This window comes from Perissodus microlepis, chromosome 11 (genome assembly GCF_051167445.1).
Source record: "Perissodus microlepis isolate ML-2025 ecotype Zambia chromosome 11, ASM5116744v1, whole genome shotgun sequence".
NCBI lineage: Eukaryota > Metazoa > Chordata > Actinopteri > Cichliformes > Cichlidae > Perissodus > Perissodus microlepis.
Genome location: NC_140471.1, coordinates 23,155,736 through 23,172,983, shown reverse-complemented (window position 1 = coordinate 23,172,983; position 17,248 = coordinate 23,155,736). Strand labels below are relative to the sequence as shown.

The 17,248-nt window shown below is 39.5% G+C and overlaps 1 protein-coding gene across 5 annotated transcripts; it reads left to right on the top strand.

Annotated features, from left to right (window-relative positions):
• epn1a (epsin 1a) lies at nt 1–16,694 on the top strand. 5 transcript variants are annotated; one of them, XM_084943727.1, is made up of 14 exons: nt 1–87; nt 1,027–1,072; nt 5,627–5,787; nt 6,066–6,167; nt 6,545–6,703; nt 8,021–8,149; nt 8,490–8,610; nt 8,715–8,872; nt 9,039–9,110; nt 10,307–10,390; nt 11,635–11,914; nt 12,536–12,700; nt 12,936–13,178; nt 14,673–16,694. In XM_084943727.1, the coding sequence occupies exons 4-14, from the start codon at nt 6,099–6,101 to the stop codon at nt 15,137–15,139; spliced, it is 1,947 nt and encodes a 648-aa protein (XP_084799853.1). In that variant the 5' UTR covers nt 1–87; nt 1,027–1,072; nt 5,627–5,787; nt 6,066–6,098; the 3' UTR covers nt 15,140–16,694. The 5 variants fall into 5 exon arrangements, with proteins under 5 accessions (XP_084799853.1, XP_084799857.1, XP_084799858.1 ...); XM_084943730.1 differs by having other exon boundaries at nt 17–87; nt 1,038–1,072; XM_084943728.1 differs by lacking the exon at nt 1–87 and adding an exon at nt 94–315.
• Nucleotides 16,695–17,248: the final 554 nt, after the last annotated feature.

Sequence of the window (17,248 nt, the reverse complement as noted above, 5' to 3'; positions counted from 1 at the left end):
CAAAGCTACAGGGGGTGCGGTCTTTCCTGTAGGCGAGAACGGAAGCGGAAATTCGGCCATCTCCTCGTACATTCAAGCTACAGCAGGGTCAGTAGACATTTATTTTAGATATTTATTGTGCCGGGTTGTCAGCCTTTTTCGACTCTTGAATGCGTGTATTCAGTAGTGTCCCAAAGCAGGACGTGAAGCTGGAGCTCATACGGTCCGTCAGTCATGTAGCGAACTAGCAACAGCTAACTGCTACCAGGCTAGCTGGCTAATGTGTCCGAACAGCAACAGCAGCAAAGTGATTTCTTTTATCAGTCAAAGTGGCAGGTAACCTTCACCTTTTTATCGATTTTGGGGTAATTCAGCGCTGGGACAGGAGCGACTCGTTCTGTTTAGTTACCCCGCTTTTTTGTGCCTAACTAAACCCCTCCGTGCACCTGTTAGTACTACACCCAGACTTTGTGATAGCAAAGTGATCGCAAACAGTTTCGATTAGCTTAGCTGGGAATAAGAGAGTTTGGTGCTCAGCTTTAGTTGATAAATTAAGCCTCTGCGACATAAAAATGTTCGCTTAATACCCGTGTGTGCCATTTTACAGCGGGCATTATCGTTTGCTTGCAGCTAGAAAAACGTTAGATGACAGTTTGGTTGCTAACATGTCAGTTAGCTATCTTAATAGGTGTGACATGGAGCTCAGCATCTGCCTGGCAGGGTCGTTAACGTTATCTGGGTGGGGGTCACGTCTTCGGGAGGCTGTGCAGTGTTAGCTGGATATGAGTGATAGGATGAATAAATCAGTTAACACTTATGCCTGCTTTTCGCCTTTTTTAGTTGGCTTCAACCATACAATCCATCCTTCATATAGAGCAGCTTCCTGTGACGTGACTTATGAGTAAATAAACGCTACAGCAGATCGTTTATCGCTTGTTCTGTATGTGATCTAAGTGAGAGATCTGTGTATTTTTGGCGCTTGAGGCTGATGAAGTGTGTACTTTAGTGCTTCTGATGAAACTTTGTGGGGGATTTTTTTCCCCTCAGTGTGGCTTCAGACTGACGATATCCGAGAAGAGGAGCTATATAAAAGGTATGTTATATCACTTATCATGGTTATCACGGATTAGCTGGCGTGTCTGAACTTTGGCACTGGGCTTCAGGAGTCTCTGAATTGACTTTTGCAATGGTTGCTTTCTGTTCAGTTATGCAACATGCTCTCATGTTTATCTGACCTACAAATCTGAACCCCTTATAGCTGTCAGGCTCATTTAAAACACTTAATGATGTTTGGAACACTTATGTTTTTCGTATAGTATCCAAACTAAAGGCTTTAGGTTTGTGCCATTTAAAATCCATTTAAAATGTGTAATCGAATGGTTTTCACACAGCTGAAATGGTGTGAATGACTGTTTTAGCTGTGTTGTCAGATGAAGGCATTTTTGAACGTGACACTGGGGCCAAACCATCCTAAATCATCCAATTGTTAAGAACATTTTCTGCTCAACCTTGTCCGATGTGCCTGTCTTTTTTTGTACATTTTCACTGCATTTTTAATATTCTTCGTATATTTTAAACCTAACCTGAGTCATACAGGGCAGTAGGTCTTGAAAATTAAGAACGTGCATGTATTTAACAAAATTTTCTCAGTTGAAACTCTGGAAACTCTATAAATTTACTATATTTGGATAATGAATTAAGAATTTCATGTCAAAACAATATTCTACACATTTCATTTTGTGGTATTGTGAAATAAAATTATATATCACTCAGAAATTATTAATAGTTGGCTTTTGCAATGTGATATTTTTTTTTTTTATCAGTGTGTGAATAAACATGGGAATTTACAAGGTGGCTTTCATTTTTCCCCTCCATATTTTAGTTAGAAAATACTCTGTATTTGTCTGAAATTACAGATCCCGATTCATCATTTGGTATAGTAAATTTCAGGTATTTATCTTTAATATTTGCTGAGGTATGCTCATTCAAACATGGTCTCAAATTTCAAAGTGTAAGCTAGAGAAGTATTTCATATATTAATATAAATCCAAACTTTGGACCATCTCATTTTTAGCGATATCTGAAATGTTCGAGCAGAAGGCCCACTTTGTTTTGTGATGGAATGACCCACCAGTTTTCAAACTTTAAACCAGTGTTTATATCTGCAGAAACTAGCCTTTATGTCAGCTAAAATGGCATGAATGACTGTTTTAGCTGTTGTGTCAGATGAAAGCACTTCTAAGTGTGACACCTACAATTTTTTTTTTTTTTTTTGGTCTCCAGTAAGCTCCACAAACATGCAACTTAGTAGTCGGAGTTTCTCTCAAGATCTGGTTTTCAGGTGTGTCTTGCTTGCAGTGTTGGTCAAGTTACTTGAAAAAAGTAATCAGTAACTAATTACTGATTACTTGACCAAAAAAGTAATCCCGTTACTTTACTGATTACTTATTTTCAAAAGTAATTAATTACTTAGTTACTTTTTAAAACCACGATTTACAACCTGAATAGGTGATAAAGCGATAGATCTTTCAGCCCACTTCTACTTTTTCTGCATAATCCATCATACAAAATGTAATCAAATGGAAAAGTCTCCTTTTAAAACTTGTTTTATTAGTTTTAATCTTTTAACTTTATGCATCAAGCAAAAATGTAATTATATGCAACATTCTCTGACTGGAAGAAATTTGTTTAATATTTAAACCTATTTTCTGCACATTCCAGCACATAAAATAATTTTTTTGTGTGTGTTTACACTCACTCTTTCAAATAAATGCAAGTAAAACACAGCAGAAAATAAATAAAGTCAAAGACTAGCGGTCCTTTTGCTCTATTTTCACCTGTAAAGCAGGAGTAGGGTAGGCGGAGGTTTACCCTGGTGCAGGTGTGCCGCAGCGGTCAGTGGAAGAATCCGCGAGTTTCTCTGTGAATTTCCCATTATGTCGTTGCGCACTCGGTGCTTGCTTGGAAGTTTAGGGGTTTTTTTTCGCTGTAAAAAGAGGTTTTCTTCCCACGCACAACGGATGCTAATGTTTTTGTCACTTTTTATGGAATCAAACTCAAAGTAAGGTCAGTACTTCCACACTTTAAACGCTGCACGCACACACTCTCTCCCGCACTCGATATATGATCCATTGTTGATCTGCACACAGCTGTTGTCACAAATGTTGCACTCGCTTACGTCACTGTCATGAGACATTCTCGCAAAAAAAAATCACGGTTTTAGTAACGCAGTAACGCAGCGTTCCTACGGGAAAGTAACGGTAATCTAATTACCGTTTTTGCAATAGTAATCCCTTACTTTACTCGTTACTTGAAAAAAGTAATCCGATTACAGTAACGCGTTACAAGTAACGCATTACTGCCCATCTCTGCTTGCTTGTGTGGCACAGCGTTCACATTTGTTAATACCTTACAGAAAATAAAGGCCTATTAACATCCCAGTCCAGCTGAAGCTATAAAAAAGTATATTTTTTGAATTTCTTTCCTCCTAACAGTTCTTGATCTTGAAGTGGTTGTATGTGGTTTTCTCTATACAAAAAAGTGACCAGTTTTACCACTGTGCAAATTTGTTCCTCCTCACTCTCAATCAGGTCATTTCATGTCAACTAATGTAGTACATTTGAATTTCATTGGTTACTTCTTGTGCAGTTACAGTAATCATTTTTTTATCCAGCCACACTATTTGGGAACCACTGGTTTAAACATTGCCAACAGGTTAATTTATTACTGCAAGTTACAACTTATTTTAATAAGTAACAAGCAGTCAGAGCTAAAATCTTATTTTTCTTTCGTTCTTTAACTAATCTCCAGTTTGTAACCAGCATGCTGTTTGTAGAAGTCAGTTTGTTTACTTTATTGGTTCAGTATGAAGAAGGATCTGCTTGAATCTGGAGAAACGGAAAGAGCGGCAATGTTTCTTGCCAGTTCTTGTTTGCCACCTGGGGGAAGGTCCTCATACAGTGGGTGGGGAAAATTTGATATTTATTATATTATAAAGGAAAGACAATGTGCTTCCTGTATTTTTGAAAGGTACAAGTCGAGAGAATTGCTGAGCATCAACATTTAAGATGATCAGTGTTTTTCAGTTGCTCAAATAACAATCACAATCACATGTGTTCTTGATGTTTTATTTCAGGGCCGCTCTCAAAACATGACTGTAGAACTTATAAATAAACAGACAGCAAAATTAAGTCTGATCATGTTAGATCTGTTTTATTGCCTTTATTCAGTTAGATCCATAAGTGTTTTGAGAGTGATAGTTTTTGTAATTTTGCCTCTATTCACATCAGAAAAGTGTCGCTAGCTCCTTCAGTGCTTCTGTCGGTGTCCAAATACTTATGGAGCTGACTATATTTTGTGGCACAAGCTGAGGTAGCATCTGTTACGCAAGAAGATGCAGATTGTGGCAGTGAGAGCTTGCATCTGGTCAGCAACAGTGTTTCAACCTGATGCGTGAGCAATCAGATACTAAAAAAAGCTCAGCAGGTAGTGAGGGATGTGCTGTTGATCCACAAAAATCATTCCGCGTGCCTTTTTTCTTTCTCCATCAGCAAACAGAATAAGTCCATGGTTTTTTTAGACCAAATTCAGGAACTGTCAGTGGTGTTGCAAAACAGAAACTATACGTTATTGCACCATAAGGTTTCCCACACTTGTTGGGTATCAATCTCTTCGAATTAAAATACTCATTTAAAATCCGTCTCAAGTTTATAGTTTGTTTTAACCATGCGTGTCATTTTCTTGACATCCATACGTGACTCTGTCTCTGATTAGTGTCAGCACTGGTTGATGATATGTTGTTTTTAATAATCCGTGATTGTGCTCTTGAGGCCTGCAAATATGGGTTCAAGATTAAAGTTTGTGGCAGTATAATGATTAGAGTACCTGGAGTTAAGTAAATGGATCCCTTCTAAAATATTTATCTTAGTGCAACTCTTGTATAGTTTTACCCTGGTGTGAAGCTGGAAGTTGCCTAGATGTTTAGATGTGAAAACTAAATTATTGACTTTGTTGAGGAGCCAAAATGGTTTGCCTGAAAGTGTGAACGCCATCTTTTTCTGTAAAATCGCATCCAGTTAAATTCACTGCTACAGTTCTGTCATAAATTTACTTTGTTTTCATTCACGCTTTCTTGCTCTTTTTACTGATTACTTTTCTTTTTTGCTTCTAAAGATGGAATTTAACCTTGTCAGTAAACATTATTTATCAGTTTGGCCTGGGGTAAAGCTTCAAAGAAGATGTAAAGAAGAGAAAACAGACTTTAAAACTCACTGAATAATTATTTATAGTGTAGATTGTAATGTTTCTCTTCACTTGACAAGTAAATAAAAAGACAACCTGTATTAGCTTTCAGTCAGATGGTCATATTTAAAATGACTGCATTCCTATTTTTAAGCTGTTCGCTCTAATAAGAGAAAAAGCTCATAACTGATAAGTTGTGTCTCTGTGAAGCATGTGTGGATCAGCAACAGATCATGTGATATTTGTTGCTGAATATCTCCTTTGTCCTTTTGTTTTTTAAAATTTTTATAAATGGTTACTTTGGATTTAGTGACAGATTAAGTTTAAGGCTGCTCGTTGTGCTGTAGCAGAAGTATCCAAGTCACAATGCATTTACACTTACACTAATCTCAATCCTGCTCCCTAGTTTTCATCCCCCTTAGTCTGTGGTTTTGGGACCCAATGTTGCCACGGGAAGAAACAGACAAACCGAGACAAAGCACTCCATGAATGAGTGGCAGCCAAGATAGAGGAACGGCAATATACCAAGAGGAGAGACCCTTTTCCTGCATCAGTCTTGTGTAACAGGTGTGCATGATATTGTCTTTATTCCTCGTTTGATGCTGATTTGGGTTACTAATGCCATCTTCCACTCACTGATTGTTCTTCTTAAAGTCTGATGCTCTTTCTTTCAGACTCTTGTATACGCACACTTCCTTACGATTATTTCAAGTCTTCATTGTCTTTCTTGCTGGTTGTTTTATTGGTTGTAAGTCTTGTTGATTTGTGTGTGCTGGAAATAAACTTGTATTATTTGTATTGTACTAACTATACTTTACATTTCTTCTTGCCCATCTGCTGTTCAGATTTCAACAGAGCTCGGTGGCCAGACCGTTGCCATGTCGACCTCATCGCTACGGCGACAAGTAAAGAACATCGTCCACAACTATTCAGAGGCTGAAATCAAGGTTGTGTCTCTTGGCTTCTTAGCTGGCTTTTCTTCTTCTGTTTCATTTTCTGCACACATTCCCATTTTGTATCTAGGACTTAAGTGTAGCAAATGCATCTCTGCCACACAGATGATGAGATTATGCGGATTCCGATAATCTAATATTTCTTTGGAGAACCTCCTCACTTTTCCCCTTGTTATGTAGAGAATGAGTTAATCTAATCATATCGTACCCATTCATTATTCTCTGCAGCTTGTGATCTGATTGAATTTATTTTGTTACTCAGAACACTGTGCACCAAGATGTCACAAAGTAATGTCTGAAATAATTCCCATCTCAGTCGGTTTGAGTCGAATAATTAATGGTTTATCCCTCTTGTGTGTTCTTGTGTCCAGGTTAGGGAGGCGACGTCGAATGACCCATGGGGCCCCAGCAGCTCCCTTATGTCAGAGATCGCTGATCTTACCTACAATGTCGTGGCCTTCTCGGAAATCATGAGCATGGTGTGGAAGCGCCTCAATGACCACGGCAAGAATTGGAGACATGTGTACAAGGTTTGTGAGTCCAGAAGTGAAGTTGGGGAATAACAATACAGATTAAACACAAGACCGTAAACACAATGGGAAAACTCCAAAATATAGCATATCGTTATCTCATTATTTCATACAAAGGAAATAAAGCATGCTACTTAAATTGTGAATATTTAAAAGTAAGTTGTTTGGAACAGTTCATCAGATATCTGGTTTAATAAAAAGGGCGAATCTGGGACCTTGCAGTGTGCAACCTTTTATTTTTTTTCTGCATATTTCTGTCTTTTTGCTTAACCGAGAGACCCAAAATGTTCCTGCAAGTATTATTTTCATATTAATCTCGTGGTATTTACACACACAGAGCACCACTGTGACTATTGGTTGACATAGTATTTATGCCACCCCTCCTTCATTGGGTGCCTTGGTAAAAGCTGACAGTGGCGAACGCAGCCTTTTTGAAATGTGTAAAAATATGGCACAATTCTTACAGACCTTTGGAAGGAAAGTGCCTCAATTATAGGAGAATTCATAGTCACAATTATTGTATTAAATAGTAAGATTACAATTAATTTTTGGTTTTGGAAAAATAGACTGACTAAACGTAAAAGAGGAATGATGTCTTTTATACAAGTGTATTTCCATTAACTTTAATTCAACATAAAAACTAAATAAAGAAATAAATGTGAACCAAACTAAATCTGCTGTCTGGCTGGAAGTAAATGTGGACTTTTATATAGAGGTTACAGTAAAGGAAAGGAATGTCCAAAACAGAGTGCAGCATAATAATCTTTCTATCGGAATCAGCTTGTGTTAATAAGTCGTGGAAACCGAAATTAAGATTCACCTAATTGCACAGCCATAGTCTTTAAAAAAAACAGCTTGGTAGACACATCAGCCTTAGGTGTTTTGTAGTTTCAGTGTCTGCAAGTGCGCTGCTTGGGTCCAAGCAACAAAAAGTCTCCCATCAGACATTTTGCTTGAAGCTGTGTGCAGTTCTGTTTTCTTTTCTTTTTCTTTTTTTCTTTTTTTATGACTGCGCAGGTTTGTTTACAGGACATTACCAAAGAGTGCACTACCTATGTGCCCTTTAAAGAAAGTTTTCCAGGAATAACTACTTATCCGCAGTGTCTCAGTGTCTGCAGCAGGGAATAATTGCCACCTAAAAAGGTTTGGGGCATCCATGGAGTAGTTATGTCTGTAGTACAGAGATGGTCAGTAATTATGTGTGGGATTTAAAAACCGAAAGCTCAAATATTTGTTTTTATTTTTGTGTGTAAGAGGTGTATTTTCCTTTTGGGATTTTTGTATTTGAAAATTTACAGTTCTCTCCATTTTCTCTAGGCTATGACTCTTATGGAGTACCTGATCAAAACTGGTTCAGAACGTGTTGCCCAGCAGTGCCGAGAGAACATTTACGCAGTCCAGACCCTCAAGGATTTCCAGTACATAGACAGAGATGGCAAAGACCAGGTACACAGACACACCCATGCATTCAAAGTTGAATGGAAAGGTGAAGTCAGTGGTGATTAAAGTCCACGTTTGTGGAATGCAGGCACGCTCTGTAAAACGTCCTTGACTAAACTACAAGCAGCATGTTTGACTAGGTGTCTCTGACCTGTTGTGCAACTACACAAAGCCAGCCATAAAAGTTTTATTGGTTGTTGATAAATGAGCTTTGCTTGAGTTAAAACATTTTTTAAATCAATACAGTATGCTGTGTAAGTAACTGCTTTTATACTTGATTTTGTAATTAACTGTATCTATTTTATATTATGTATTAAATTAACAGTGGTTTGCTTTGTTTTTCCAGGGTGTGAATGTTCGAGAGAAAGCCAAACAGTTGGTGACGCTGTTAAAAGATGAAGAGAGACTAAGAGAGGAGAGGATCCACGCCCTGAAAACCAAAGAGAAGATGGCACAGACCTCCAGTGGTGAGATACCTACTCTAAGTAGTTAACAGACTGATCCAGTGGTCACAGTTGCAGTATTTATAAGAGGGTTTGGTCCCTTCTGTGCATATTTATCTCCACTTTAGCCTCCTCAGCCCCCTCAGCACCCAGCCTGGGGGGCAGCCTGTCGCTGGGCTCACACTCTGGGGGTGCTGATAGTGAGCAGGCTTGGCCACAGAGCTCTGGAGAAGAAGATCTGCAGCTCCAGCTGGCTTTGGCTATGAGTAAAGAAGAGGCAGAGCAGGTAACACCAAGTAGACCTGTTGAGCTAAGCTTACTGGTCCTTTACTTCAGATAAGTTTGCAGTCAGTCTAATGTACACGTCACTTATGTACACAAAGGCTTTACAAATATTGTACATGCAGCACACCTAGCTTTGCTCTCACCATTTAACCCCTGAACTCCCCCAGAATAGCACGGACCCTCTGGAGGATGCAGAGCTCCGCTATGCACTCACACTCAGCAAAGAGATTCACCAACAGGTCAGGGGCAGAGAGAGTGTCCAGCTGGCTGGAGAGCCAGTCATCAACTATCTGTCTTTCTGTCAAATGGAATTTCTCAAGCAAATGTCAAGTATTGATTGATCAAGAAAAAATGAATTAATGCTCGTATTTGCAGTAATCCTGTTGCAGTAATTCAGTTTAAAAAGTCGCATCCTAAGAGGCGCTTTTCAGAACCTCATCAAGATGTGTTAAAACTGCAAGAAAAACGTGCACCTAACAAATTAATCATCTGCCATTTAGAATTTGCATGTCACTGGCAAATATTTGCCATAATTTATTAACAATGAGTGGCTTGCAAGTATTGATTATTCTTTCTTTCTCATTGCCGTCTCTGATAGCATGCACTTAACCCTAGCCTTGATTTGAAACATTTCTTTCCTAACCTCTAACACCCTCCTCCTGCTGTTGTAACTTCCTGTTTCTGTGTTTACTGAGTGCTAACCCTGTTTGTCTGCATCAAGTGTTTGCAGTCCTGCACTTACTGTAAAACTAGACTAGTTTAGCCTTTCAGATTTAATGTTAATGTTGCTTACTGGCATTAAAGACAATCTGTTGTCTTGCAGATAAGTCTGTGTTATGCTGTCAGTCCTCAGTGAAATGTGTTAGAATAAAGGTGGCAATAGGCAGGATCTTAAGTTGATGTTCAAGATCTCCATCTGAGCTGAAATTAATTGTTATTGATATCATATAAAAGGCTTTCTATTTCTACTATAAAGGTTTTTGTCCTTCAGGTGATAAAGAAGCTCTGCTGTGCGCAGCTACCGAACTGATACCATTGTTGGTGCAGGCAGTTAAAACCCACACAGCAGTTGGAGTATTCACCATGGCAGCATTTGATAGCAAACAAACGAACCACAGCTGCTTTTGCATCTGTATCCTCCCTCTCAGGAGCCGTTTTGCCTACCCATGTCTAAGACATCTTCCTGCCACCGTCTTCGGTTTTAGGATGCCGCGTGACAGCGCTTGTAATCTAAATTGTGTTAAGCTGTGTTAAAATTACAAGCTCTTCACACACATTGTGTGAACAGCCTTATCTTTTGCCTTTGAATCATGATTAAAGGTTAGGGTTTCCTCCTTCGCTCATACTGACCTTCAGTGTGGATTTAATGAATCTGTGCCTGTGGTGCGTTTTTGGAGTTTGCTGATGGATATAATTGTGTGTTTGTGATTGGCAGGAGGAGCGGCTGCGCAGAGGTGATGACCTGAGACTGCAGATGGCTATTGAGGAGAGCAAGAGGGAGAAACCAAAACCAGAGGAGGTGGGTGTTTTTGTTTTGTTTTAATGAATATAGATAAGCTGTATTGGATCATCTGCTTTACTTGGGTCTGTGTGTGTCTCCATGAGTAAATTCAGCTTTGTTAGCTGTGTGTCTGATTAACAAAGTGTGACTTGACTTGAAGTGAAAAACTTTCAGATACTAAAAGTGTTGGTAAAATACAGATGGACTGTTCAGCAAAAAAAAAAAAAAGCAGATGGTACGTGAAAGCATTATCAGGTGTCTTATTTGACTTCATGTGTAAGCAGTGTTGCTAAGGATTCAAATTTGCATGAAGCTTGGAAACACACAATGTTTTCATTGTACTGGGGAGACACATTGTGCTCCATAAAATGCACTGTGCGTAGATTTTATCATAACTGATGCAATAATCCGCTCGTTCGTAAGAAAGCTTTGGGTCCAAAGCTACTCCTCAGTGTTACACAACCCTTCAGGTCTTTCAAGTTTCAGAGCTTCAGACACATTCATCATTGTCTGAAATGTGAGATACCTTTGTGCTTTCATTCAGTTTTTTTTCTCCTCTACAGTAATAAAAATCAGTTCAGCCGTTGCCAGAATTTTCCACCAAAAAGGCATCTTTGTTGAGACTGCAGATGGTCTTCAAAGCATAACTAACAGCTATTATTATTTTTAATAATATTAAATTAATTAATTAATATTACTAATTTTCAATTTTCTCCTTTATCAGAACACTATTATCTAACCTCAGAATGTCACCTGAGGTTATAGTCCCCTGGTCCTTGGTTCATACAAGCCAACATTTGAGATTATCCCAATTTTATTCATGTAAAATAGTTGCTTAAAAAGACCAAACACGCATAAGAAAAATGGAAGCCTCTGCAAAAACAATGGAGAGGAAGAAGGCCTTTAACCGCCCACACAGTGAGCAGTTTGGTTAAGGCTTACTTCCCTAAACTATTTGGAAAACTAAACTGTTGAAACAAAGATTGAAATCAGGACTTTCGTTTAAGTCCCAACTCAAGTAATAAATCATTTTAAAAATGTGCAAAAAGCAGCGAAAGAAAAGTTGGTGCTGATAGAGGAGAGATGCCAACAATTCTCCTTCTGTGGTTTTACATCTCATCAGCACTATTGATGAATGCCCGAGAGAGATAACAGGCTAATAAGACTGATAGAAAATGATAAATGTGCTGGCATAGTGAAACGTGTGTAATGATGTCCATCAGCTGTGCAAGCATTAATTCATTAAATGTTCTCTTGTACAGAGCGCTCTGATGGAGCTGAGTGCTGTGGACCCCTGGGGGACCCCTGCTGCTCCTGTCGTGAGTTCCGCCGGGCCCTCACCTCTACCCACAGTATCTGCCTCTGCCGCCTCGGGCCCGTGGGGCACAGCCACCACAGATCCATGGGGGGTAGCATCACCCACATCCCCTACAAGCTCTGATCCTTGGGGTGGGGGAGCGCCGCCTGTTATAGCTCCTCCTCCAGATCCATGGGGTGAATCATCCAACAAAGTAAACAACGTCGACCCCTGGGGAAGCTCAGGTAAGGATCTTCGACCCGTGGTCATGTTTGACCTCTGTCGGCAGTCAGGTGGGTGGGACTGTACTTGTTGCTGGTGATTAAAACAGAACCTTGTCTCTGTGGGTGAAAGAGGATGTGGAGACTTTTTCTCCCCTTCACTCCACGGTTGCATTTCCCCTCATACATGTCACCATGCTGTCATAGCTGATCTTTTCATCCGTCTATACATGCTTTCTCTTTGTAGTGAAGAAAGCAAGCATGTCATTCCCCCTCTGTGTCTAAACCAGGGATTTTTAATCCTCTTGTTTTTACTCAGGACTGACTGTGGCTGTGTCTCAACCAGAGCTTTCTCTTCTCTTGCCCTCTGTATGCCTTTTTCAGTTATTTATCTATTTTTTTAAATGTATAAGGTTGCTTCTTATCTCTCCTTTACCTCCGATAAGTTTCAGATTATCTTTAGGAGTAAGTAATGTGGCTGTCAGTTGCATCAGTCCTGGAAAGTTAACAATGGAGAGGTTGAGGAGAGAGAAACACCACTGTTGTTGCCCAGCCCAGCTTCCTGTCCCCGCCTTATTGTGAGTTGTACCTGTAAGGTGTTGTGTTAACCCTCCCCTCCCTTGCGTGTCCTTCCCTCCCCTGTAGCTGTGACCCCTCCCAGTGCTGACCCCTGGGGTCCTCCATTGCCTCCCAGCACTTCCTCCTCCGGGGGGCCAGTAGACCCCTGGGCAAAGGACGGGCCTGTCCCTGCCTCTGACCCTATCACCTCCGACATCTGGAGTGGCTCCGCCAAACACACTAACGGCACAGGTACATTGACACTTAAAACTACGTGAACTCTCACATGCTCGGATTCTGGCGCAAAATTGTAAACAGAATTTACATATTTTGCACACAAATTTCCAAATGCATGCACTCAGCAGCTGTCCTGTCTAACATTTCATCCTCCTTTGTGTGAGTATCTACTCGGATATTGTTTTTTGCTGTTATGAGTGCGTTTTTAAGAGTCTGATTTACTCATTCTGCTCCTCATTACCTCGCTTAGGAGATCCAGAGCAACTAGGATCTTCAGGAGCAGGCGCTGACAGCACAGGCTCACCGGTACCCTTTGACCTGTCCTCTCTTGGTTCTTCACTTCCTGTTCGGAAGACTCCCGAGTCCTTCCTGGGCCCCAACGCAGCACTGGTGGATCTTGATTCTCTGGTGCCGTCTAAACCCAAACCCAAACAGCCACCGCCTCCCTCCATCTCGTCCTCATCAGCACACAACCCCTTCCTTCAGAACACAGGTTAGTTACAGCTGAACTTCATGAGCTCGACGTTTTGTGTCCAGAAAGACAAATTCAATCTCGCTGAATTCTTGTGACTCGTATTTAGGGAGAGCCTGGAATATTCATGAATTTCTGTAAGCATTTATATGAAAATGACTGACATTAACATGAAACTGCTGTGTAATGGTGCTTTGCAAACTTTAGGGGCGTACCTTTTATCAGGCTATGGAAACATTTACAGAAATTGAAAAAGGAAAGAAAATCATTGAGTTAATAAATCAGTAGAAAATATATAACTTATTTGTTTAAATGTAAAAGTAAAATGTAAGAGCAAATGTTTGTGTTTCCATTAACCTTTATTTTGTGGGACTGAAACAAAATATGAGTATTTTATTTGAAAGATAAAAATGAATTTAAAACATGCTTGTCAGGGAAATAAAAATAAAATGAAGATGTAAAATATCTGATCAACATGCAGAAACCAGGCTGAAGTCCAAAATATTGTTTTGCTTTTTTGTTTGCTAAAATTTTAAAACTTCTAGGTTAACATGGCGAAAATTTATTTAATCTTCTCTACGAGATTTTAACTCGGAGATGTCAAGCTGTCTCCATTCTTTTATTCATTATTGTGGTTTACAAATAACGTTTGTTGCATTTTCTGATTCGATAACGAAAAACCACTTCTTAATCACAATCCACACATCGTTACCGACCAAACAGAAAATAATGGCAAAAAACACAGAAGTTTCAGAATGAACTGCTCTTTTAGAAAGTGCAATGTATTAAAAATTAATTCCATAAAACGTCTGTCAGCAAAGCAAAGACAAAACGCAACCCTTTTAATTGTATGTGCGTGCCATATTCACGTTTAGTTTTTTTTGTTGTTGTTTTTTAAAGAAAACATTTTCTTAATTGCAAAAATATATAATAATCTCAAATACTGTCAAAGGTCATAGCCAGATATATTAAGATATATATGCAATGTGAACTAAGCCAGTAAAAATGTATCTTTACTATGTCTTAAAGGTTTTCTGATGTTAATAATGATGATGTTATGATATAGACCAGGGGTAGGCAACCTTTCTGATGATGTGTGCCGTCTAAACTTTCCTCAGAAGTCAATGTGCCATATGATTGCATTAGCAATAAATTTAATAACGCTCTATATTAACAGTTTCACACTATATAGAACCACTTTATAAAATTATATTTGTTTGTAGATGTTGGCAACTCTCAGCGAATAGTTATCAGCTATTTTGAAACAAAAAACAGACACTTTTTATCCATAACAAGAACTCCATAACAGCAAATGAACTGTACAACAGAAATGCAAATGCTATTTATGGTCTCCTCACAACAATGATAAGAAAAATAAACTGGGCCAATATGGCATGTTTGTTAATACAGAGATACACATGTTAATGTGATCTGTTAATAATAACATTAAATTAAAAATGTGTTAGACGAGTGAACTTTGTGATTTATCCCGTGTACGTGTTTCTTCTGTCCCAGGTTCATCTCCTGCTACTGGCATGGCAGTGACTCCGGGCAGTACCATTTCCAGTAGGGGGGTTTCTCCAACACCTGCATCATCTAACCCTTTTGGGGTGGCTCCTCCTATGACCTCCATCTCACCTCAGCCCTCCTCACTCGGCCTTAGCGGCCTCCGCACCAGTCCTGTGCCTCCCAATCCCATGCTGGGCATGGTGCAACCAGGAATGGGCATGGCGCCAATGAGTATGGGAATGGGGGCTCCGGGAATGGGCCTGGGCATGATGCAGCCCAGCCCCATGGGCATGCCGTACAGCGGGCTCTCCCCAATGGCACCCCCAGGCTCAGGTCTGATGGGACCCGGAGTCGCACCACCTCCTCAGCTGATTTTGGGTGGGCCCACAGGACCAGGAGGGGTGATGGGTGCTGGAGGATCAGTGGGAGGTGGAGGAACGACGGGCACAAGCACCAACCCGTTTCTTCTTTGAGGAAGTGTCACCACTACTTGGCTCACCTTTCAGCCTCCTCTGTCATACCTGCTGCCCCCTTCAGTCACCCCCCCCCTCACCAATGCAATTTGTGTCCAAAAGGAAAAATGTCTACATCTCTATATTTAAAGAAAACAAACAAACAAAAAAACGAAATCAAAAAAATGTTTCATCTTTTCCTTTTTTGAAAGCATTATTTCATTTCAGAATAATTATTTCGTTTATTTAGTCCTTTCATTTCACGGGTTATTTTACGGGTGGGAAATAGAGATCTATTTATTTTGTTTTAATTCTGTTCTGTTCTGTATCGTACTTCATGTATTTGTTTTTGTTTTTCATTTTTGGTCCTTTCAGTCCTGTCTTGAAATGAAGGTAAGTCTGTGATACCTCGAGGCTTTTTCAGTAGTGTCTCTATTCTAACATTACTGCACTGGGAGAGAGGGAGGATGAGGAGACATAGCCACTAACAAACTGGACAGAGAAACTGTTGTACCTGCCTCTTCCTCTTCTCTCCCTCTAGGATGAAGACAAACACTGAATCACTGAAATGAAACGAGTGCATGAAGAGCTATTTTTAATGAACTGTAGACTGAGATACGGGCTGAACAACCTGCATTAACATTTCAGGCACAATGTGGTCAAATTGTTTCACTTTTAATTTAATGGTAAATGTAATTTATTTTTTCCAACTTTTTGGGAACAAATAAACAAGGAGGATCGTGTGATGATGCCATCTAGATCAAATGCCTTTTTTTCCCCCCCTTTTTTTCTATTCTGCTTCTTCCTGGTTACTGTAGAAAACCTTAAAAGAGCTCTGACATCTGTGATCCAATGGGGGGAGGGAGGGAGTGATGTTCGTTGAGAGTGTGTGTGTGTGTGTGTGTGTGTGGCAAAGTGCGAATGAGAACACAAATGCTCATTTTTGAGTGTGCAAGTACGCAATTGTTCAAATGTTCATGTCTTTGTATGTGTCTGTCTCCATTTTTTTTTTCCCCGTGTCCGATCTCATTTCAGTGACTCAGAAAGGAAGAATCCACATTGATTATTTTTGCTTTTGGAAGTTGTAATAATAAGATGTAATGTGGGGATTTCAAATGAGGTGTTGTAAGGGTCACCTTTGTTTTTTGTTTTTTCCCTGCCAATCATATTTCACACTCTTCTTTTCAGTAATTAAAAGCAGTTTTTCTTAATCACACATTTCATATGGGATTCCTGGCATGCAGGTGTCCCAGAGCAGCACTGTCCTTGTGTTTCATCCCCCTTTCCTTTGGAGAGGGACGGCAACTGATGCTTCTTTAAAAATAAGAAATAAACAAAAAAAGACAATTATTTCAGCAAATGGAAGGAGATAAAACTGGGACTCGACAATATGCTTTTCATGCTGTTCTTTTAATTTAGTTTGATGAATTTATTGTTATTTTATATCAACAAGAAGAATATCTCTTTTATCGGGTAAGGTGGAATTTTGTGTGGTGTTGACTGTGAACATTCACATTTGAAAAGTAAAATGGAAAAAAATCAGAAGAAATTTATGAAATAAAACAAAAACACGAAATGTCTTTTGCTTTTTCGTTCTTCCAATAATGTGACTAAAATCTTGTTTCATTATTTGAGTAGGAAAATGGGAAATGAGTGCATTAATGCATGTAAGATGAACTAGCAAACACCGTCGAAGTTAAATGCGGCTGTCTTCTTGTTTGATGGCAGATACTCCCTTCACCCTAGCCAAAAAGGCTAAAATGACCAAAGAAAAAGTGGAAAACAGTTAAACATGAGAGGTTTTTGGACAAAGTTTGTGTTTTTTCCATTGTTTAAGCACTGCTTCCAACCGAGAGTGATACCATATATGCCCTATAGCTGGAGAAAAGGCTAACATTGTTATCTTTTTACAAAAAAACAGCTGAACATGAGAGGTTTTTGGACAAAGTGTGTGTTCTCCATTCTTTAAGCACCGGTTCGAGCACCGGCACCGTTTCAAAAGTACCGGTTTGGTACTGGTATCGGATAAAACCTAAACGATACCCATCCCTATTCTTGGATGGATCAGCTGAAGTCCAATGTATCTCTGTGTCAGGTCTTTGCTGGATTTTCACTTGTTTTTTAAGGATA

What these genes read in the sequence shown, in the direction of transcription:
- epn1a (XM_084943727.1), top strand. Translation starts at nt 6,099, where the DNA reads ATGTCGACCTCATCGCTACGGCGACAAGTAAAGAACATCGTCCACAAC. An exon ending in ATTCAGAGGCTGAAATCAAG is followed by an intron (nt 6,168 to 6,544) that starts GTTGTGTCTCTT and finishes TCTTGTGTCCAG; the next exon opens with GTTAGGGAGGCGACGTCGAA. An exon ending in ACAGAGATGGCAAAGACCAG is followed by an intron (nt 8,150 to 8,489) that starts GTACACAGACAC and finishes TTGTTTTTCCAG; the next exon opens with GGTGTGAATGTTCGAGAGAA.